General features: G+C 39.4%; 1 protein-coding gene across 1 annotated transcript in view; it reads left to right on the top strand.

Annotated features, from left to right (window-relative positions):
- The window catches only part of LOC127428278 (cadherin-4-like), a 340,076-nt gene that overhangs the window by 260,256 nt on the left and 55,690 nt on the right, over window positions 1–24,130 (top strand). Inside the window, exons 6-8 of the mRNA XM_051676519.1 lie at window positions 6,655–6,810; window positions 12,039–12,183; window positions 21,498–21,670. Of these exons, the coding sequence (XP_051532479.1) occupies window positions 6,655–6,810; window positions 12,039–12,183; window positions 21,498–21,670 (474 nt within the window). The remainder of the gene's footprint in view (window positions 1–6,654; window positions 6,811–12,038; window positions 12,184–21,497; window positions 21,671–24,130) is intronic.

The raw sequence follows: 24,130 nt of genomic DNA, 5'->3' as shown, positions 1-24,130 counted from the left end.
ATGAAAATACTCTCACTCATTTCTGCCATAAAACAGTGGTCAAATATTAAAGTTGAAATCAATTTTCTAATAAAAATACTTTGTCAGATTAAATAAGAATGGTAAATATAATAGTGTGCAGTGAATGTAAACAACAGCAAACATTGGGCCTTCTGTGATCTTCGCAACTAGACAAGTTATGTAAAATTGTAAGTAAATTACTTTGTACATCAATAACTATGCATTTTGCAATGGAAGCATTCATGTTTTGCAGTGGAAGCATCCTAACAATGTAAGTACATTAACATGGTACTATATGCATGTTATCATAGGCCAGGCTTAAAATGCAACATTTAATTTTAAACAATATAGAATAGGAGTTCCCTGCTCCATTTCTCTATCCCCTAAGGGGTCTAATAAATGTTGGAGACTACTGAACAAGATAATATTAGCAATACAGAAATACATACCAATGCAATTTTTTTTTTTTTTTCATGTAGTTCCCTAATGTTCCCTATGATCCTCATAGTCTCAGCATCAGACTACATGTCTACTGACTGCCCACAGTTCATTCAGTGATCTGATGAATATTGCTACATAAGACGGCATGTAGGATCTAAACTAATTGTGTTTGATCGCTTTACATGACAGATAGTTCTTCCCGTTGTTGTTGGCTGTTTATGGCCAGAATAAGATGCAATACAGACCAGACCGTTTAATCTAAGGTCTGGCTACGCACATCAAAGATCCTCAAACAGGTTAACTGCTTGTGCCGTTGATTATACGCTCATATTGTTAATGCCTCCAATTTAATTGCAGGTATTTTATGCAAGTGATCGACTTAGCATCAAAGGATTAAAGAGGCCATAAACTGTGTTCTGGTGGTTTTATAGGACAAGCTTTTGGTTCCATAAACAGCCTAAACATGCTTAATTATCGAACATTTGATGACAAGAAGCATTGTGAGAAACATCCTCTGTCAAAGCAAAGTAATCAAGCAGATTGATATCCAGATGTTTAATGTCCCACAGTTCTGCAGTATGTTTCTTGCTTCAATGCAAGAGACTGAGAAAACAGAAGAGAGAAATGTCTATCGCGTTGAGCCATGCCATGGTTAATGATGCCAGATAGAAAGACGGGAGACAGAAAAATAGATGGATGGGGGAACAAAGAGAGAGGATTGTGCATGCATCTGTTCTTTACATCATATAGAGATTGCAAAGACAAGAATTTATTTGTATGCTAATGATGCAACCTCAATTAAAGGTAGGTCAAAACCCATGATGCTAAGGAACTTCAGTGTTTTGTTCAGTAGTTCAATCAATCAATCTGTCAATGGAAGGTTATGGAAAGGTATATCGAAGGATGGATATACTTTTTCTGCAATAAAAAATATTTGTATTTCTGCTAAAAGATAATTTTGAGTACACTAGCATAGATGGCTAACAGACCTGGAATAAACCCATTTTTTATTTCATGGGGTCTTTAAAGCTGCAATCCGTAATTCCTGGCTTTCATTGGCAGCACCAAATGGAATCACAAAAATAATGACTGTTTCCAAACAGATTTCCCAACAGATTGTCAGGTACCTCAAACAATAAATCAATGTTGAAAAAGCCACAGTGTTTACACTTTTCAAGGAAAACTTGAGTTTGCCTACAAATTGCTGACTTATAGTTGCCTCTGCATATCAAAGTAGAATAGGACACATCAGCTTCCATAAACACGTTTATGTCTTTTTAGTCTTGGATCTTTCTGTATGTTTTCTTTGTTCTCAGGCCTTTTGAGACAAGTTTGGATGGCAGGTAATTGTCAGGCAGCTGAAAGAAAGTGCTAAAGCATTTTCATTGTGATCAAAGTCCCAATTCCGTTTGGCATCTAATTCAAGAATCAAACCCTGCTGCTGACTTAAATTAACGTTTTGTGAAGCAACACTGGCAGTGACTTGACTTTGATTAATAAACAAACATTTGACGCCACATATCACTGGCACATTATCTATTGTAGGCTTTTTTTTATTTTTATTTCCTGATGGCACTAAAGTCTAAAGATCAGATCAGTTTTGTGTGGTGCAATGTTAAATATAGTATGTGCTAGTATATATATATATATAAAATAGGGATGTCCCGATACCGTTACTAGTGTCGAAATTGGGTCAGATAACGCTCTCATCATTATGCCATGTTTTATGTGTTTTGTTCATGTGTTGGGGCGTCGGGAGCCGCCCTTTAGTGGGGGGGATATGTCATGTGTATTTGGTTGGTTCATGTTTCATGTCTTGTATTTTGAAATTCTAGTTACTGTTTCATGTCATGTGGTTCCCTTGTCATGTGATTTCATGTTTCCCTCCATGTTCTTGTGTCTTGTTTTTCATTGGTTGATTGTCTTATCTTGTTTAGAATTCTTTGTGTTTATTGGTTATCTTTGTCATGTGTTCTCCCATGTCATGTGTTTAACCCTTATGTTTTCCATGGTCCAAGGTTAGATATTGTTGAATGTAACTTTGGTTGTGTATTCAAGTTTATGTCAAGTCAATTCAAGTTTATGTCAAGTCAAGTTAAAGTCAAGTTCATGTTTTTGTTCACGTTTGTAGTTAGGGTTTTTGGATTTCACTTTTGTTAATAAATTTGCACTTGGGTTCTTTACTTCATCGTCATCGCCTGTGTCATTGCCAGTGCCAGCAATAAACATTACAGAATACCTGACCGAAGCAATATGAACCCAGCAATCCAGCTTCTTCGACTTCACCAGGGGAATCCTCCCCTGGAGGATTATGTGGAGGACTTTTGTGCTCTGGCATGCCAGGTGGACTTTAATGAGGTTGCCCTCAAAGACATTTTCCGTTTTGGATTAAATGAGCCAATCTCCTCACTGATGCCATGCGGTCAGAGTACCCACAGCCTGGCTCAATGTATCAACCTCACCCTGCAGATTATTGGTTCCACGCTCACTGTGGGGGAGGCGGATGCCAAGCCAGAGTTCCACGACATGGCCGCCAAGCCAGAGTTCCACGACATGGCCGCCGAGCCAGAGTTCCACGTCATGGCCACCGAGCCAGAGTTCCACGTTATGGCCTCCAAGCCAGAGTTCCACGTTATGGCCACTGAGCCTGAGCCTGCTCCATGCCATGTCACAGCCACGCCTGAGCCTGCTCCATGCCATATCACAGCCATGCCTGAGCATGCTCCATGCCATGACACAGCCACACCTAAGTCTGCTCCACACCATGTCACAGCCACGCCTAAGTCTGCTCCACGCCATGTCATAGCCACATCTGAGCTATTGGACCTGGAGATGGTTCCTGAACTTTCGACCCTCCGACCCTGCCTAGACCCTCCGAGCCCTGGACTCTGCCTTGGCCTGTCGATCCCTCAACATCACCTCGGCTCTACATTCCCTCGGCTCCACTGCGGTCCTTCAGCCTGTCGGCTTTACCGGGGTCCCTTCAGCTCCGCCTTGGTCAGTCAGTCACCTGGCTCCGCCTGAGCTCTCCTATCCCACAGCTACGCATTATCAATCCAAGTCTGCGGCTCCACTGGGGACCTCCTTCCCTAAGGCTCCACCTTGGTCCTCAGTCCCACTGGCTCCGCCTCAGTCTTCCGATCCCCCAGCTCCGCCTTGCTCCTCCGAGCCTCCGGCGCCACCTTGGTCCTCCCTGCCTCTGGCTCCACCCTGGCCCTTTGAGTCTTCAACTACTCTCAGGGTATCCAGTTCTCCATGGCTCCACCCCCCATGGGCTCCGCCCTGATCCCTTGCTCCACGCCCTCTCAAGACCCCCCCAGCTCCCTATTGAACTTTGAAAATTATACCATGTTTGATGTGTTTTGTTCATATATTGGGGCATTGGGAGCCGCCCCTTAGTGGGGGGATATGTCATGTATATTTTGTTGGTTCATGTTTCATATCTTTTATTTTGAAATTCTAGTTCCTGTTTCATGTCATGTGGTTACCTTGTCATGTGATTTCATGTGTCCCTCCATGTTCTTGTGTCTTGTTTTTCATTGGTTGATTATCTTGTTATCTTGTTTAGATTTCTTTGTGTTTAAAGTGCTCATAACCTTTAGAGATCCTTGGCTCAAACACAGAAAACACTAGTGATGTGACTTTTGACACTGAACTACACATTTCACATTAAAGCACTATTTCAGAGCTTTATTCATTTTGGGAAAAACCACGTGATCTGTGATGTCTGAAGCTTCATTGGGGTGAAAACCATATGACTGCTTTGGTATGTGGTTCAAAAGAAGCGGACGTGCCAGTACAAGTTTGAACCCAAAAGTCACATAAGCACATTTCAATCCCCTGTTGATAAAATGTTACTGGCCCGCCAACAAGCTTATTTATTTTCCAATCTACACATTAATAATCAGTTACTAATTTACTCTCACAGATTGTTTTTATTTTTAACATAACTTCTTAACTCATATATGGAACCCTTGAGGCTTGAGCCTTCACTTGGTTATTACTTTTATATTTATAAACACAAGTGAATGAAACACGAATATAATAGCATTGATTATACATTTTATTGCTTCATAACTTTGTCAGCCACAGTGGCTTCCTATGTCTGCTTCATTTTTTTATTTTTTTTTTACCACTGAATGGCAGTAATTTGAAACATGTATGGAAGCTTCATGTAATGAACCCATTTTCAATACATTTGTTTTGAAACCTCGTTGCTTCATAATAGGGATGGGCGATACCACTTATTTTCTTTTGATCCAATAACAATTATTTCAAGTCTAATATCGCCGATACCGGTACCAATACGATACTTCTATTAAACTGATTTTTTGCGATTTCTTGGGATAAAATGGGTAGTTTAAAATATTATTTTTAGTCATAGTTAAAGTCATTATTATTAATATTTTACATTTGTGAGCCTAAACAGAAAATTATTAGACTTCTGTTTTGTTTATCCTTACAAAAATTAACCATGGTTTCACTGCAGTAACTATAGTTTAACCATGGTATTTAGTTAAACCATAGTTACTACTACAATAACACCCCCCCCCCCCCCAAAAAAACAAAAACATGGTTAACAATTTTTTTTAATTGCTTATTAACAACAATTACAAACAAACTCATTATAAGAAATGTCATCTTTAGATATGTTGTTATTTTAGCGTGAATTTTCTCCAGGAGCTGTTTCTCTTATTTTCTATCATTACCTGTACATGACACTGATCCCTCTTGTTTGAACAAGCTGTGTGACAGAGCAAGCGCTTGTCTGATTGTGTCTTTCAGCATGCATGTTAAGATGAGCGGAAGAAGAAATAGTTCCCATCCTTTGCTAATATAGCCTAATCCTTTTTATTTCACTTTGAAGCTTATGATTATTGTTCATGTTCATGGTAACCAAATAATAATATCCCTAGTTAAAAAAAAAAAAAAAGTTAGAATCAATATTTTGAGGATCTTTTTTTTTATTTATTTTTTTTTACACAACATCAGCATCAGAAGTATCAATATTTTAGGATTGGTCCACCCATCCCTACTTTATAAAGCTTCACTTTCCCATCATTAGAAAACACCATCATGAGTATCGCATGCCTTGTTTGTAACAGATGACAGCGAAAAGAGCGCTAAATCATTTTATAGCATGAGGCACATACATACACATACTCTGGAGCACGCTGATGTGCGCTGCGGCGGTCACATGAAAGCATGCTTTATTCGACCCGCAAAGATGCAAATGTAAGTTATAAGAGGAATGAATGCCATTAAATTTGCTTTGGGAGCACGGCTCTAAATCGCCTGAATTTCATAGGTGGCATCCGAATATCCATACTTCCCTACTTTATAGTATTCCAAAAAACAGTATGCCAATGTAGTAGTATGTCCAAATCCACAGTATTCATGAAGCAGTAAGCGAGAAGTACCCAGATGACCTACTATTTCCGGTGAGATTCTGAAGTGCGGATCGACTGGACACTTTACAATCCCATAATCCCTCAGGATCTGAGGCCATGTCACATTCAAAATGCTGGATTTAAAAGAACGGTGGTGAATCGCGAGTCAGATGGCTCTTCTCAACTGTAAGTGCTATATATGCCAAGATAATTGTTCCCTGTGCTTAAATGGTGCAGATAGTTTTCGTGGTTGTTGTTCTTACATCATATATTCGGGTCACGAGACAATGGCCACGTACCCGGATGAAGTATGTCCAAAATCTATTCATACTACTCGCATGCATCCCTAAAAGAACGTAAGTTTTTGCCGACAGTATGCAGTTTGGGATGCAGCAATTGAAATTTCAATGCAGGAAAAACCCTGAATATATATATATATATATATATATATATATATATATATATATATATATATATATATATATATATATATATACACACACACACACACACACACAATATACAATTTGACATCTGTAGTTCTGCAAACATTAAAGAGACATTTTGCAATAGGCTGTGCAGTAAAGAGTGGGCTTGTTGTGAAAGAATGTTTTCAGAAATAAATGAAGACATTGATTGCATGGGTATGAAAAGAGACATGCTTGTTAGTTTGCTTTGTCACAGCACTCAATGGATTAAGTGTTTACTGTGCAGTTTCACAACAGGTGCCTTATATTACCTTTAAATTGACAGTAAAAAAGCAACAAAGCATCTTCTGTTTGATTATCTATAAATCTCCACACATTGTTCCCCCTTCTTACAGATTCGATCGGACCAGGACAAAGAGATTGAGATCCGGTACAGTATAACAGGAGCCGGAGCAGACCAGCCTCCCAGTGACGTCTACATCATAGACCCCGTAACAGGGAAAATGTCTGTCACCAAACCTTTGGATAGAGAGGAGAGAGCCTCCTACCATGTAAGTGCTGCCTCGTCCAGATTTTGGATGAAAAGACATTTTTACTCAGTGGTGTAATGGTGACAGAAGAGGTGAGCATACTGTGAATTTATTAAGAACAGTGAATTTATGCCTTCAGCTCAGCACTCCTGCTGCTCCTTGCTCCTTTAGAGAGAGTTTTTTTTTATTTTTTATTCATTCTACACAAAAAATCAGAATTCAATCAAAGGTGCTGCGGCATCACTTCAGTAGATAGAAAAGTTACGGGTCAAATACCTTCTCATTGTTCTGGTGGTCATACATATAATTTCTCATTTTAGGTAAGTAGACATAAAATCCTTAGAAAGATTGGTAGACATATGCAGTATGCTTACAGGTGCCCTAGACTACAGTACTGTTTTTACCCTATTCAGATCCTAATTAAAGTGGAACTGACCTCAAACCCATTTAAGAGACATGCTCCAGTTTGCAAGAGTTGATAGCCTTTTGCCAGTCTGTAAACCTGAACTATTTTTCTACAATTACTAGACAAGACTTTACAGTTTTGACTGACATCAAACGTTTTTATACAGTGGTTCCAGTAAGTTTTTGCACATTCAAGTCACACTTAAAATTGGACGCCATTGCATTAGAAAACAAAATTTAAAACAAAGTGATATCCGAATACAAATAAAGCTAGACTCACTTTTCTGAGCTGTTTTTGCAATTACTTTTAACAATTGATTTTAAGTGAGCGTATAAAGTCAGTTCCCCTAAAACGACAAGTTCTCACAAATGCAGAGTAATCAAAGGTGCAATTCATCATGTCAACTATGGACATGTTTCAGTAACAACCAGAAAGTGTCCAAATACGTACTTGTTGTCTTTATTTTGAACAATCATAGTTTTTTACTGTATAGTTTGAAACCAGACAAACTTATTTTGTGTCATCTTAGTTTAAAAAAGTGATACTTGCTTTGATATTTTGTTACAGTATATAATGCAAAGACATTCATAAATTTTTAAGTGTGGATTCAGTGTCCAAAATCTTTTTTGCGTGCACTTTATCTAACTGTTTGAATAACTTTTAATCACCACTTCAACACAAAGCCCAACAGTCACAAATCTGACTTTGATTGGAAGCTTGATTGTTCCAGAAAGTTATAGCCATCAAAATAAGTATATTTGCCTCATCAGCCATTCTCAATATCTGATACACAACTACAGAGTTATAAATGCTACTGCAGCTTGTTAAGCAAAGTTTGCAGAAATTCCTCATTGTGCAAATAAGGCCATTCAAACTGCTTTCAATGCATTTAAAACAGATTGTTTTGGACCTGCTAGTTGGCATCACTTGTTAAGGGTGCTTCTTTATATTGTTTTTGTTCAGCTATTCTGTTAATGTGGCTTTTTTCTTATGAATAATGTGCAGAAGTAAAGCCAGAGACAAAGAAAAGAATTGCTTTGACACGTCAGAGTTTTTTTCAGTTAGTCAAACTGTCAATGAGAATCAGTTTTAGTAGCAGTGTGCAGATGAGAGAGCAAGAGACAGAGAGGCAAAGAGAGCAGGAAATATCCATAGGAAAGGAGAAATGAGTGATAAATATGCAGCTCCCAATGCTTTAACTCAAACAGCGACCCTGCCCCCTTATGTTTCTGCTTGTCACCCCACCCCTGTCACAAGCAGTCTGCTGGCGAGCCCGCTCTCCACCTCCCTCTCCACTTTTTCCCCAACTGTCATTCACTCATACGCTACCAACACAACATTGCTTTTGATTCTCATGGTTGTTTCTTACAATTTTAACTGCCTCTTTATCTTTGCTGTTTTGCTGGAAATGTTGGTACACCTGTAGTTTATATTTAGATCGGCTGTAAAATTAGGTCTTTTCTGTCTGTGGCTCCCACTTTTGACTTATGCCTCTCTCTCTCTTTCCTTTTTCTCTGTCACTCTCACTCTATTCTCTTAACTCTTCGGTCCATTGAGCAGTAGATGATGTGGCACTGTGCGCCTACCTATCTGTCTAAATTACGTCTAGGCCTGTTTCATCGTTATCCGGTGTGCGTCTGTGTGTGTATGTATGTGTGTGTGTGTGTTTCTGCATATCTCAATAAGTCAGCACCCAGGGTGGTTAAGTTTGCATCTATTTGTGTGTGTGTACAAATGTGTGACTCTGTATGCATGCGAGTGTGTTTACTTTCAGTTTGATGGTGCCTGGAGTTGGTGAGTCAGACCAATAGGCATAAGGTTAAGTGGCCCCTCAGGCCCCTTGTGCAGCGTTTAGCTTATGCAGGCCCCTCCATTACCCACCATAGTATGATTATACATATGACTGAGATCCTCATAGCTGATATCTGTTCACAAATATGCACTTTTAACTCTGAATGTTCTAGTGCATCAGACTTCAGAAAGCCCAGATTTATACGTTTAGCTTTTGACAGCCTTTTGAGGAGCCAGCTAAAGTAGAGTCTTTTTAGATATAATAGAATGTTTACTTCCGAGGTTGCAATTAAAAGGAGCCATAAACTTATTATGGGGATGATCCCCTTAGAGCAACCTGGGGCTAACAATGTTGCAGGCTCATGATCAACCTTGAAAGAATCAAATACTTTTTTCACATTTCCTGCACTCATTGTGGGGGAGAAATCTGGGGGATTCTGTGGAATAGATTTAAACATCAAGGTAAAAGTCTTGGTACCTGAAAGCATAATGAAAATAGTCTGTAGACAGACAGACAGACTACATAGATATACAGACAGACAGACAGACAGACATTCTAGATAGATAGATAGATAGATAGATAGATAGATAGACGGACAGACGGACGGATGGATAGACCGACAGACAGACATACTAGATAGATGATGGATGGATGGATTGATGGATGGATGGATGGATGGACGGACAGACAGACGGACAGACAGATGGTGAGACAGATGTACTAGATAGATGGGGAGATATCTGTGGGATTCTGAGGAATGGATTTAAATGTGATAAACATTAAGTTGAAATTCTTGGTACCTAAAAGCATAATGAAATTAGTCCATAGACAGACAGACAGACAGACAGACTATATGGATGGCTGGATGGATGATAGATGCATGGATGGATGGATGAATGGACAGACAGGCAGACAGAGAGACAGATAGATAGATTATGGATCTGTTGTAAAGTCTTATGGAGACAGGCACAATAAACCTTCTGTAGCACTCTCTGTTGCACTGAGGCTGTTTCATCCTACAAGCATGTCATAGGGGAGGTGGAAGATGTTGTCCATGATAGTCTGTAGTTCCAGATAGTTCTGGACTACAGTGTAGTTGTGGACTTCACTCTCCTCTCCGTCACAACCTCCAGTGGGTCTAGGTCAATCCCACATCACACCCGCAGATGTACAGTTAAATAATTAGTTAATTAACACGCAGGGGCTGAATGTGTAGAACTTTGCAAACAATGGACAATCCAGGTCTACGGAAATCTGTGGAGCTCTACATGTGCAGATTCAATATGGGCCTGCTCTTGAGGAACAGCAATTGTTTTAACAATTCAAGCCAGGAACCTTCTAGTCACCAGCCATTAACCAATACACACTACTATAGCAAAGGTAAATCTTCCCATGATGGAATCGAACTCCAGTTTTCTGCATGACAAGCAAAGCTATTCTCCACTATATTTACAAGGGCCACCATTTCTTTGCTACAGGCATGGCACTCTCCCTGTAGCTTTTTCTGTAGTTTTCTCTCATTGTGAGTTTCCTGTGGTCCACTACCTGTGTGTCTCCCAGCACTAGAGTATGTTACAGAATTTAAGAGCTGATGGCTTTGACACAGTAGAAAGAGAAGAAAATAATAAAGGGATCAAAAACTATGGAGATATTCTCTTTCTCTGCCCATCTCTCTCTGTCACTCTGTTTTAGTGTTTCAGTGCTGTCAGGTAGCATGTTAATAATGCCATTAAGCCTCACATTTGCAGTCCACACGCTCTCGTGGGTCGGAAGATCAAACATGCAGTGTCTCGGGCATTAACAACAGACAATCTCACACATATCTACATTCACACAAACACATGCACACACACACACACACACACACACACACACACACACACACACACACAGCTGCCTCATCAGCCCATGCAGAATGCTAAGCACAGCAGCTGAGAAAACAGATTTTCCTGTTGTGTGTCTTTATTTATTTGTTTGCTTGACAGTTAGTTCTGCTATGCACAACAAAAACCTGTAATCTTGGGCATATTAAATGAAAGCATTTGTGTGTGTTTGTGTGTGCAAAATTCATGACAAACAGAAGTTAGTCATCTAATTTTGCCGGCAGGTGTTGTATTACTGCAGAAATGTATTCAAAGGGTCAATTGAAATTTCTGTCACCATTTACTCATCTTCATGTGGTTCCAAACCCATATGACTTTCTTTTTTTTCCATGGAACATAAAAAATAACTTTTGAAGAATGTTGATACTGCTATTTTTTTCATACAATAAAAGCAAATAGGGTCTAAGACTGAATAGTGTGCCATCTCCAAGAGACAGTCAAATTGATATGGTTTATGACAACATGAAGGTGAGTGAATGATGACAGATTTTTTATTTATTTTATTTTTTTTGTGAACTTTCCCTTTAAGGATTTTGATGTTTCTCTGTATTGTGAATGAAGCAATGCAACTCTCTTATTTCGGATGTAATGCCAGGAGGGATTTTAGGATAATAGTTTTATTTAGTACTCGCACATGTAATTCTGTAGAGTATAAATTCAAAGAAGAGAATTTGGAGTTAATCCAGCCATAAACCTCTCTCTCTCTCTATCTCTCTCTCTCTCTCTCTCGTTCTCTCTCAGTCTCTCTTTTTATTGCTCCCTTTATTCTTCATTTCCCTCGTCCTTTTCTGAGCTCCCTTGGGAGGAGTGTTTTATCAGTAAAAACTATTTTATTTTTAAGGGGTTGTTTATCTGTTTTAAAGAAAGCTTTATCTTGCCTCATGAAGCTTTTCAAAGATCTAACCTAAACAGAGGCGTTTTCTGTGAAATAATAATAATAAAATATTATTTTAAAAAAATAAAATAAAAAAAATCCAACTCGCCGTCTATTCCTCTGGAAGTCCTCTCAGGATAATTTCTTACATTTGATTTAATGTCAGTGCTGTCCTGTTTCAGTTGAGTGAATATGATAGCTGGATTTGTATACAGTGTGGAATTGATTGTAGATTATTAATTAATGTGTTGGTGTGTAATACAGTTGTAATAAAGTGTTTTGTCTCACCCACAGCTTAGAGCCCATGCAGTGGATATTAATGGGAACCAAATGGAGCCTCCTATCGATCTGTACATTTATGTCATAGACATGAATGACAACAGACCTGAGTTTAAGAACCAAGTCTACAATGGATCTGTCGCTGAAGGGTCCAAACCTGGTATGTATCCATAATAAAGGTGATGATGATGATGATGATGAGGATGATAACAATTGTGATGTCATGATGATATGATGATCATGATATCAAAATGCTGATGATGATGATGACTATAGGGATATGTGGTATCTTGTTATAAGTACATTTTATATCACGGTGACAATATATATCACAAAAAATAATAAAATAATAATAATAATAATAATAATTTTTGCTGGGAATTCATTCAAACAATTTTTTTAGATATTGCTCTATTGCTTTATATAAGTAGTAATGTCTATTTTTTTTTGATAATTCAGTAAAATAAACAATTTACAAATGAACAGTATTTTATTTCATTTGCAAATTTTTATTGAGGAACTTGGTTCTACAATAACTATGGGCCATGTTCACACTAATACGTTTCCATTTGAAAACGCATTCATTGGGGGCCTGGGTAGCTCAGCGAGTAAAGACACTGACTACCACCCCTAGAGTCATGAGTTTGAATCCAGGGCGTGCTGAGTGACTCCAGCCAGGTGTCCTAAGCAACCAAATTGGCCCAGTTGCTAGGGAGGGTAGAGTCACATGGAGTAACCTCCTCGTGGTCGCTATAATGTGGTTCGGTGGGAGCGCATGGTAAGTTGTACATGGATGCCGCGGAGAATAGCGTGAAGCCTCCACACGCACTATGTCTCCGTGGTAACGTGCTTAACAAGCCATGTGTTAAGATGCACAGGTTGACGGTCTCAGACGTGGAGGCAACTGATATTCGTCCTCCGCCATCTGGATTGAGGCGAGTCACTACACCACCATGAGGAAAAAAAAAGAAAGAAAGAAAACACATTCATTTCTCTATGTGTACATTTACAAATGGAGCATTTAGAAAAGTTCTCTTCGCATACTTTGGATATTGATGACGTTCGGAAAAGCTGAGTTTTCAAATAAAAACAAGCAGTGTGGACATAGCCTAAATTATACATTAATGCACAAAATTGCAATGTAGCTTGGCAACGATAAAACTGCCAGGTATAACGCTCTTCTTTATCATTTGATTATTATTAGATGAATTACTTCTGCTGTGATCAATAGGAAATGCACTCAAACATCTCTTTGAAATAAAATTAAGTTTAGCTCCTGCTTTCCTCAGGCGCTAGTATTGAGATTTTAATTTTGCAGGGCAAATAGCATGGAGTTTTGCGAATAAAGTGCAAACTACTGTATAATGAGCCTAATTTATATAGAAAGGGGGCGTGTGACTTAAAATAGCCAAATAGCGCTATAGCCAAACAAATATTGGAAATATGCCTGGACATAGAAAAAAGCTTGCAGGAGCCTGATTATTATAATTTTTTTTTTTACTATTATCCTCAAATGCGAGATATAATTATTAAGGTTGTGGCTTTGAGACCATTGCTTCTAGGTTGCTCTGGCACATATTTAACACACACACACATTTATGTGAAAGTGAATAAAACGCAAAGTTGTTGTAATGCCTCTAGTGTAAATTTCACCAACTGCAGTGAAACGTAGAGCGCGGCACATAAAATCAGTTTGCAAAAATGTAGCTTATCAAAAATAAATCAATCCCATTTTAACTAATTAAACTTTTTACACTGAACTGTGACACAGCAGAATAGGATATTGTTTTCTGTGTCCGATTTTTTAAATCACGGCACGGATATGCTGTGGTATAAATGGTATTGCATAATCCCTACCCGTTGATACATTGTTGCCTTCTTACCCAGCCCCAATGGCAGTTCTTGATACTCATCATCAATAGCATTATGACATCATTATGATAATTCAATATTATCTTCTGCTTTCGCTGATGAATAAAATAACACTCCTTGAGAATAGGTTCTTTTTTTGTGAATGCTACTCTATGCTCTTTGAACTGCCCACATGTGTTTAACCAACACAGCTTCCATTTCCATCTTTATTCTCCGCCTCTGTGGGTTGTTTGCAATCAGAGATGGCTGGCTGAAAAGCAAAGGCATAGAGTATAAGTCAGATTCTGTCCAAGTTACGGCCGAGGATTCTTGCCTCAAAGGAAAAAACTTTAGTCTTTATTTTGCTGAGCTCTCCTCACAGAAAAATTTATTCTCATGAGAATTCATAAACAAAAAGAAAAAAGAAGAGCACAACACTTTCTGTTTTCCTTCAGTAGAGCGTGGGACTTCTCAACGGCAAACTATCCATGGAAAATGGATGCACTACAGGCTGTTCCATTATCCTTTGCTGTCCATGCTGACAACCTTGATGTGTCATGTGAAATGAAATCATGGAGTCTTACCTAATTCAAGCTAAACTCCATTGTCAAGCTGGTCCTCATGTCTCAGTTAGCCAGACCTTTGACTTTAGCAAAAGATCTGGGCTATTTGCAACTTAAACTGGCCAAGAAACTGGCCAGAGAATTGTGGATATGTGAAACAATCAATCACAGTTTGTTTTGTTATTATGTGCCATTTACTGTAGGTCCGGGGTTATCTGAGATATGTTATAACACAATGGTAGACTGCCAATTTAAAACATTATGATTTCACATGCAAAAAACACATAAAAAATAGCGGAATACGTGTAGAGATTATACTGTATGTCGAGTACAGAAAGCAAGACTATTTCACAGATATTACTAAGAAAACAATGTGGAATATTCAGTTTTGCTCATGGATGTCTAGTTTACTTGCAACTAAGTGCCTCAAACGAAACTCTCAATATCTATAAAATACTTGCAAACTTTCTTTTTTTGCAAATCTGGTGATTATTTTGTCCTCAAAGCCACTGATTGTATCAACCTGGTACCTTGTAAACACAAAGTAGTTTTTCAGGTGGACTGATAAAAACAAATTGATCTCACAGTGAAATCAGAAACAGTAGGTTGAATTTTCTCAAGCTAAAATCGGTCTGTGCTTATTGAAATGTGAAACACTCCCCCCAGTGGCAAAAACGGTAAGTGTTGTTTGCCGAATGGGCATGTGTGAGCTCCATTTTACAGGTAAAATGTCCACGGAGGGGTCCCAAAAGCGAGTAATGAAGCAAGTTATTTTCAGCTGTACAGGCTGTAATACAGTAAAGAGTAATGCACCCATTTAATACCCAATTTTTCCTAGATAAGTAGGCACATGTAATTTACTCCTTTGATAGCCAATGAAAGAAACTGTATGCCTTTTATTAAAAAAAAACCAAACAAACAAACAAAAAAACTTATTCTCTGTCACAATTGTAACCGGTGGGAAAATACAGTATAAGTGTGATACAACCATTTTGCTCTGTTGCACAATAGGACCCATAAAGTAACATAATTGAATTTATTTTTACTATCAAGCAATTGTGGGGGAAAGGGGGATGACAAACCAAGAATAACTGCATATTTATTTTTACTACTTTGTTTCATTTATTGTTATAATACTTTTCAATCTGAAATTTTATAATGGGAGTCAGTTTTCCCACTGGTCACAATTGTGACCACTTACATGTTTACTTGTCCTGTGAGCTTGATTTATGTGAGGCAGAGCAATCTTACTAATAAATCAATAATAGACCCTTTATTATGCGAATGTGATTATTTCCTGAGATCCAAATCCAGGTCTCCCACGCTGCTGATGCGGCGCACTTCAGGTCATGCCACAGGGGAAGGTAAACATGCTTGAAGCGATGCAAAACTGTCAGATAAAGGATACCGCTTGTCGGTGAGTCAGCATAATGTGGCCAATCCTAGGGTACCGTAACTCTCGGAAACACAGTGCCAACTACCCTTGTGATCATGTTGGATAAAAAATTTTAGTGTGCTACTACTCATGGAAATTGCATCAAACTAGTCAATCAGATTTGTTGCCATGCCATCTGAGGCTGAGACTAGTCCTCATGAGACCACATATAATCTCATTGCCTTGAAAATAGCAATTCCAATATTTCCCGTTGATCTTTCATGATCAGAAGGATTTAATCACAGCAGATGTTTTGTATATTTTAAACGTGAACATTGAAGGAACGTGTTTATCAGTTTAACTCACCAAGGGAAGCTTACTCCAAACAGATGCTCATATCAGAGTGTCTCTGAAGTATTACAGCGGATTTTCCATTAGCCAGTGCACTATAGCCCATAATCAAAGTGGAGCATGCAGGGAAGTGTCCTTATCACCAGCCCCAGATGTATGTGAACTTATCAGATCAATTCAACAGAGGAACCCATCTTTAAATGATACATTAATGATTTCATGGCCAAAGAAGTACCTACTTGAAGGCGTAGACACATTGTAATTGAATTGTGTTTGCTGTTGCCCAGACACAAGTAATCACCCAATTACTGTGCATTTAGAAGACTGATCCAATTTAAGTTTAATCCAATTCAGCTGTGATTCAGACTTGGATAAAATTAAACAAATTTCATTGTGATTCTTGCATTTCTTTTTTCTTCTTGAGTATTACTTATATAGAGAGTAAACATTTATATATTAATTGGCATGCCTGCAAAAAAAAAAAAAAAAAAAAAATCAAGTCCTACAATTTAAAACAATAGCACAAGTATTTTCAAAACCCTGTAGAAAATTGTGCAAGCTGAAAATTTTGATAATCTATCACACTGTTATGGTAAGCCCAATGACAATGTTTAGAAAATGTATGTCATATATGTCAGAGCTTGAGAAAACTTGAAATGATGATTTTTTCCCTCCCCTATATTTTCCAACATCCAGTGGCTCCAAAAAGTATTTGGACACTTCAGCAACACTTACAAATGTATGAATGTTATTTCAGTAGAAGTGAATATATCAAAACAAGTGGCATCTGCAAACAAATGATGACCTTTTCTCATAAACTAACTTTTCTAAACCATTTTTGCATTGATCAACTGCTTGGTCTTGAGGTGATTTTTTAGTGGATGTGTGAAGTCAGTTCCTCTCAGCTTCATGCAGATGCCATAGCTGGGTAACCACAGGGGTAGTTCATCACATTAACAATATACATATTCCAATTGTCCAAATATGTATTTTTCATCATTTAAAATCTAACCAACTTTTTATAAAATGTTTTGCTTGAAAGTGTGTCTGTACTTTCTTCCTTTCAAAGAAATGCCACATGATTTGATATTTTGTTGTCAAATGCAATGACATTCATACATTGTTTAAGTGTGATTTATGAGTCCAAATACTTTATAGGGCCACTGTATATTAGGAAAAGTAAGATTATGCCATCTTTAAACTACTTTATTATTTATTTCGGATTTTGACTGGCATCTAAAAAAACATTGACCCTGCATCATGTTTTAGTCAGCTGTATCCTAGTTTATTCAGCTTTGCTACGACTTTCTGTTCCTCTGCCTAAATAACCAATGACATGGGGATATTTTTGCTGTCTCTGGTAGAGAAAAACAGGCCACAGTAAAAAGAGCTACAAGCCTAGAAAATTCTGCTAGAGTGTTTTCAAACTCCCAGCTCACACACCCGATAAGGGCTTTGCTAACAGTGGACGACAGGACGGTACTCGACACTCAGACTCAGACGGCTGGCTATGGGGGTTAATTAGGCCCTGACGTCTGTGCAACGGAGAGAAGAGAAAACTGAGCACTGAGAGGAGAGAGGGATGTTTCAATCAGTTTAATGGACTTAAAGTAGACGCCTGCCTTGAGCGCTTTTTTTTTTTTTTTTTTTTTGCAGTAAAAGTCATTTGCCTCTTCATAGTCCTCAGAGGACTCCATATGGCTACAGCCCTGACAAAACAGATTTGCTTTGAAAGCCTCACTGTGAGGGTGGTGTGAGACAGAGCTGAGTGTAATCTGCAATGAAAACGGAGTGATAACAGCTTGAAGGACTGGTTTAGTGTGGCTTGCAGCTTGTCTCACACAGACAGCCAAGTATAGAGAGCTTTTATGTTGCATTTTCAATGTAAGCATGTTGTTGCATAACTGAGGAATCTGTATCCATAGCATAAGCAATTGAAAACTTAGACAAAGTAGCTGCAAGACAGTAAAGGTTTAAAAAAAAAAAAAAAAAAAAAACATGAATTCAAACAAATTTGACTTTCAGCCAATGTATGTTTGCTTTGAGGTCATTTATATTCTAGTGTACTCCTAAATGTTGACAATTCACTTTCTCCTCAGGAAAAAGGGCCAAAAAATAAAATAAATATGAATGACTCATTTTGCACTACACAGATTTTTGGACAATCAAATGCTTACTAGAATGAGAATGTCACTCCCCCTGTAACCGAACAGCAAGTCGCAAATCAAGGTTTATGGCTGTGATGGAACTAAAGTTGGCTATTTCTTTATAAGGGACTAGCGCTTCAGGAAAAGAAATTGGTCAACACAGGTGTAATGTTTGGAAGAAGTCACAAGAGCAGGATCTAGATGCAGGTCAGTTTAATAGAAAATAAATCAAATTACAAAAACAGGGTAAACACTGGAAACAAGGCAAGACTAGGAACTGGGAAAACAAAACAAACGTGATCCAAGATAGCAAACGGTACATAAACTGGAGAAAACACAACAACTGACAAAGACAGAGCAGACATAAGGGCATTATATACACAAGGATAAATGAGGTAATGGAAGACAGGTGAAAATAATTGGGAACAGCTGGTAATGATGAGGGCAGTGAATTATGGGAAATGTAGTGCAAGGGAGACTAGAGACAGATGACAGAGGGCAAAACAGTGAATCATGACAACAGGACAGAAAACTGCCCTTTTTAAGCAATTTCATGGAGTATTCTTGAATCTTAGTTTTCTCTGTCAACTTTTCCATCTAAAAGGGTTATTTATCATTTATTTATGTTGCATCAGACATCCTTGAAATAGAGAGACAACCTTGAAATAGAGAACAAAATGTCGATTTATGAAGAAGGTGCTGCCAGGGTTGTTTTCCATTCTCAGGCTGGTTATGTTAAACTTGTAAAAACTAATGATTCACCAATTTCTTATATACCTGTGAAAGAGAGAGGCTCTCAACCAGCATGCGTATAATGAAAGGAGAAATTTTTAGCTTCAGTGGTTTAAGTCGAAAAGCAATTACAGCATTAAATTAGTTTTCCAATTAAAACGCAATTGAAAAGGCCCAGGGGTTAACTGTTTCCTGCATGGTCATCTCTCTTACTTTTACACATAAAGAGCATTTAATCCCATTACAGAATGATACTCATTGAAAATTGAAGGCGACAGAGTTGACATGCAACTCTTTTGTCTTTTTCATCCCTCTCCATGTGTTAGCTCTCTTTATCTCCCTCTCTGGTTGTTCAAAATTGATGTAGCCCAATCAGAAGAGGGCTTAATTGTCTTTCTTCTCCCTTCGCTCATTTTTTCCCTTTTCCTCTTTCTCATGGGGTGTGGTGACACATTCTGCTCTGAAACTTAATGAACTTTGAAATAGAACTCTCTGCCACAATTATTCCCTCGTAGGTGTGTTGTCACAGAAATGATGGCACTATCTCCATACAATTACAGCAGGGCCAGAGAAATCCAGCAAACGTGTGAGGTCTCGCATGAAGCTATCTGTGCGGCCAGCCTCCTCCAACATCCTGCCAGACCGACATTCTCTGCCATCTTGTCCATTAATATTAAATGACAGAAATGACTGGAACACAGGAGCGACAGAATGACAATAACAGAGAATGACAGGGTGACATTTTGCCCATGTTGCAAGGAGGTTTATCCTGCATTTCTCTATTTGCAGGGCCCCTAATTGCTCACTCACATTTGAGATGGTGTGAGACAAGCTCTCAGAAATCGATCAACAGTTTTTGGGACCAAAGGCCATACGAACCCCCACCCCTCCTTCCGCCACCTGATGCCATGCGCTCATGAACAAACACATACACTTCACACTCTACACATCTAGACACAAATTGATCTTTTTATACACGTGACTTAGAACAAATAGAGGCAAAAGCTTGCACAGCTATAGCAAGGCTGGGGTATAATAAAAGTGACAGGAGAGAGAGGCAGAATGAGCCTCATTACTGAGCAGAATAGGCATGGTTCATTTGTTTTATTGTATTTTCTTTTTTCTTTTTAGTTTGATACTTTTAGTGGAACTGCTTTAATTAGTGTACTGACAGCATGTTGTTCTTTAGCTGTTCTTGAAAAGTAACTTTTTTAAATTAATCCTATTTAAAGCACCATTTTTGGCTGTTGCGTCACCAACATGATCGCTCGAGAATCTATGTTGCTTCCGAAAGTTCATATACCATGAAATCAACCCCATACTTATAAGCAGCATGCCCAATTAGACTTTTTTTTTTTCAAGCATGAACACATTTCCCATGGGAACCAGGAAGTAATCGCGTTCACATAAACAGTGGTGAGCACAATTCGGAGGTTGCATTTTTGCTTTAAAATTAAATTTTTACTCCACTGATGGTCAGGTTTTGGGTTAGGGTTTGGGTTAAGGGGTTGAGTAAATAAAATATTGATTTACTGTTGACAGTAGTTCAAAACTGAAAGCTAAAAATACAATTCGCTTTTGGTGCCACTCTGTGGACATTTCAACCTGAAACTAAACCTTACACATGCCCATATATTCAACAACAATGCCAGCTTGGACCACTGAGGGCAGTGTTTTGAATTTCGGTGAGCACAGACCGATTTCAGCAGCTGAACTTTCGACCTACTGTCGCTGAATTTGCTTCAGAATTTGAGCATTTAATAATTTAATACCAAACCTATTTATACCACTTCCTTAAGACTGATTAGTCAATTAGTCATTCAGGTAATCCACTGAATAATCAATTTTGAAAATATGCAGTTTTGCACATCCTTATAACAACCAGAAGTGAGATTTTTAAAGGGACTTTTAAAACTTGCACAGGCTCAGCTATACTACAAAGGCAAAGCACAGTAACTACGACATCACTGAAACTGAGAAGAATTTCTTCAAAGTTTGTTTTCATTTGGATTTTGTAGTTATTGCAGATTTCACACTATTTTCTCATAGTTGAGCGAAACCCATTTGTCACAGGACAGATAATCAGCAAGAGACCAAACTTCGGTCTTAACTCAGTTTTGACTGACAAATGTGTTGACAAATGTGTTACTGCATTTTGAACAGCAGTACACAGTATACAGATGTAGCCTCATTATTGAACATATTCTTTAAGGAAAGCAGAATCAGGGATGAGCAGGAGGAGAAAGAGATGAGTTAGAATAGACTTGTGGGACCAGATCGAAATTGCTTTGACAAAGGGGCCAGCAGACAAAGTGGATCATTGATCAAAAATATTGTGTGTGTGTGTGTGTGTGTGTTCTTAGAAACAAACAAGCACAGATGTTACAACGAACGTGTGCAGATTTTGCATGCCAGAGTGTTTTGATTCACGCTTGTTTCCTCTCTTCTTCTGTAGGCACTTCTGTAATGCAGGTAACTGCCTTTGATGCTGACGACAGCACCACGGCAAATGGGCTGGTGCACTACCGCATCCTTAGCCAGACGCCACACATCCCCATCCCCAACATGTTCACCATTAACGGAGCCACGGGTGAGATCAGCACCATCGCTGCAGGCATCGATCGAGAGGTTAGTCACATCTCTGCTTTTGACGTAAAATGTGAGCCTGCTTCCAAGAACACTTTGCAAACCCGCTGCTGTATTTTTCTTTCCTTTTTTTCTTTTAAAGAACTGTTGATCAGTGTGTTTGGACTGTTGGAGTTCACTACTAATGGATTTGTGTGTATGTGAGTGTGCTTACATACACCTTGCCAGTGCCACCCCATGAAGGATGTCTTGCCCCTCTCTTTGTGTCTCCCCATTGTTCTGATATAATTAGTCCTGTGCTGTGGTGTGTTTGAGCATACTTGATGTATATGCTGCCCGGTGTCCTGTGAACAAAATTCTGAAGAGACACTCTTTGACTATAACAGACTGTGCTTTTAGAATCAACTTAATGACCAGCCTGTCCTTTGAGCTGTCTGTGACCTTTTCAAGTTGTAGAGCAGCTATCTGCCCACAGCTGCCCCTCCCAGAATGCCCATCACAGCAGGACAAGATCCAAAGCTGCAGTGGCTAATAAGCAGGGAATGCTGAAAGATCATTGCTGGATCCTTAGTCAAATACTATTTGTAATAATATATTTGTCCATTGTAACGGGTAAGGATGGACAAGGAGGAGGCGGGAACCGGCAGAACAGTCAACATAACTCTAATGGCATAAAAGAACTAAACGTAACATAAAACACATAGACGCACACATACAGCGGCTGCGTGTGTCTCTCTCTAACTGGCGCCCCCGGCTCGTCTTTATCCCCTCCTGGCTGATTAGGTGACTCAGCACCAGCCGTGCACCCTCATAGCCTGGCCACACCCTCCTCCTCGTCACACTCCTCCACTGCCCGATTCAGGCCGGGAAAACCTCCAGCATGATGTGTTGCCCTTCCGGGCGTCCTTCTGCCGGCAGATCATCCCCGCCTCTCTGGAGCCCTGGGAGAGACGAGGGGAGTGAAAGGGGTGAGGGAAAGAGTGAGGGGGAGAGACAGAGAGGAGAGAGAAAGAAAAACTCACTCGCCGGTCCCTGGACACACAGTTGCCTGGTCCTCAGCCACTCCTCCGCCCTCTGACAGATGACAGCCGCTCCTCCCCTTACGGACGGCAGCAAGTTCTCCGATCCCTGGCAGACGGAACGGCTCCTCACCTTCCTGGCTGATGGCAGTGGTTCCTCCTACTCCTGGTGGCCAGCAGCAACTCCTCCGTCCCCTGGTGGATGGTCATGGCTCCTCCCCTGGTGGACGGCAGCGGCGAGGACTCCACAAAAGCGCATCCCTCCTCCTTCTCAGGTTTTGGCACCAGTGTAATGGGTAAGGATTGGCAAGGAGGAGGCGGGAACCGACAGAACAGTCAACATAATTTTAATGACAGAAAAGAACTGAACATAACATAAAACACATAGACGCACACAGCGGATGCGTGTGTCTCTCACTCTCTCAAACTGGCGCCCCTGGCTCGTCTTTATCCCCTCCCAGCTGATTAGGTGACTCAGCGCCGGCTGTGCACCCTCACGGCCTGGCCACACCCTCCTCCTCATCACATCCATGTAATTATAATAGATTAGGATCAGTGCATCCCAAATCAGTGTACATTGAAACTAGCATGTCAGAGGTGCCCTGATGCTTTCTATTTCCAATGGGCAGGGCCGTAGCTAGGAATTCTGGGCCCACTGACTGTATATTGATCTGGGTCCCTTTCACATAAAAAAATATAGTTTAAAATTTGTTGTGGTCTCCCCTGGACCAGTGGGCCCCTTTAATTGTTACCATCTCTCACCCCATTAGCTACTGCCCTGCCAATGGGTGCAAAATAGGTTCAAAGCAAGCATGTATCTGCACATTCAGGCTTTGCGGCAACCAAATATAAGAATAAACCATTGAAAAGCTCATATCGGTCGACCAATAATCTGAATATTGAGGAAATACTTATATGGTGGTTACAGCCCTGGTTCAAACAGTGCATTTGTGCATGCTTTTTGCACTAATTTTGCACACAAAATTGTGGGAGGTGTTTGAGATGGTCCTCTGATGCGGATTGATGCAACTTTAGGTGACTGTGCTCATACACAATTCCATGTTTATTTCACGCTACTTTATCATCACCAGCACATTATGCTCTTTTTGTTTTCATTAGAGGAATGCAAACTGAGACTGAACCTATGTTTTATGTCTGAAATACTATTAGATAGCTTGTCCTCTATCACACAACAGAGATATTTACATGCTCTTGAGTCTTGTTACAGTTTGTATAATTCAGCTCCACCTAGAATTAATTCAGCTAATCACTGGGGTCTTCTTAGTGCCTACTTTAGAATGCAGTTGAATTTTTTAATACTTGCATGTGCTCACATACCCACATAAATTAACTCTATGGGTCATGGGAACAGCTTTCCCATAACTCATCTGCATCTCAGAGCCTGACCCTTCCCACCAGACTTGTTCTCCTCTTTAACCTCTCCATTAATCCCCCCTCTCTATCGCTCTAGCTATCCCTTTTT

This window comes from Myxocyprinus asiaticus, chromosome 37 (assembly GCF_019703515.2).
Source record: "Myxocyprinus asiaticus isolate MX2 ecotype Aquarium Trade chromosome 37, UBuf_Myxa_2, whole genome shotgun sequence".
In the NCBI taxonomy this organism is placed as follows: domain Eukaryota; kingdom Metazoa; phylum Chordata; class Actinopteri; order Cypriniformes; family Catostomidae; genus Myxocyprinus; species Myxocyprinus asiaticus.
The sequence above is the reverse complement of the archived record's forward strand: the minus strand, read 5'-3'. Positions and strand labels throughout refer to the sequence as shown.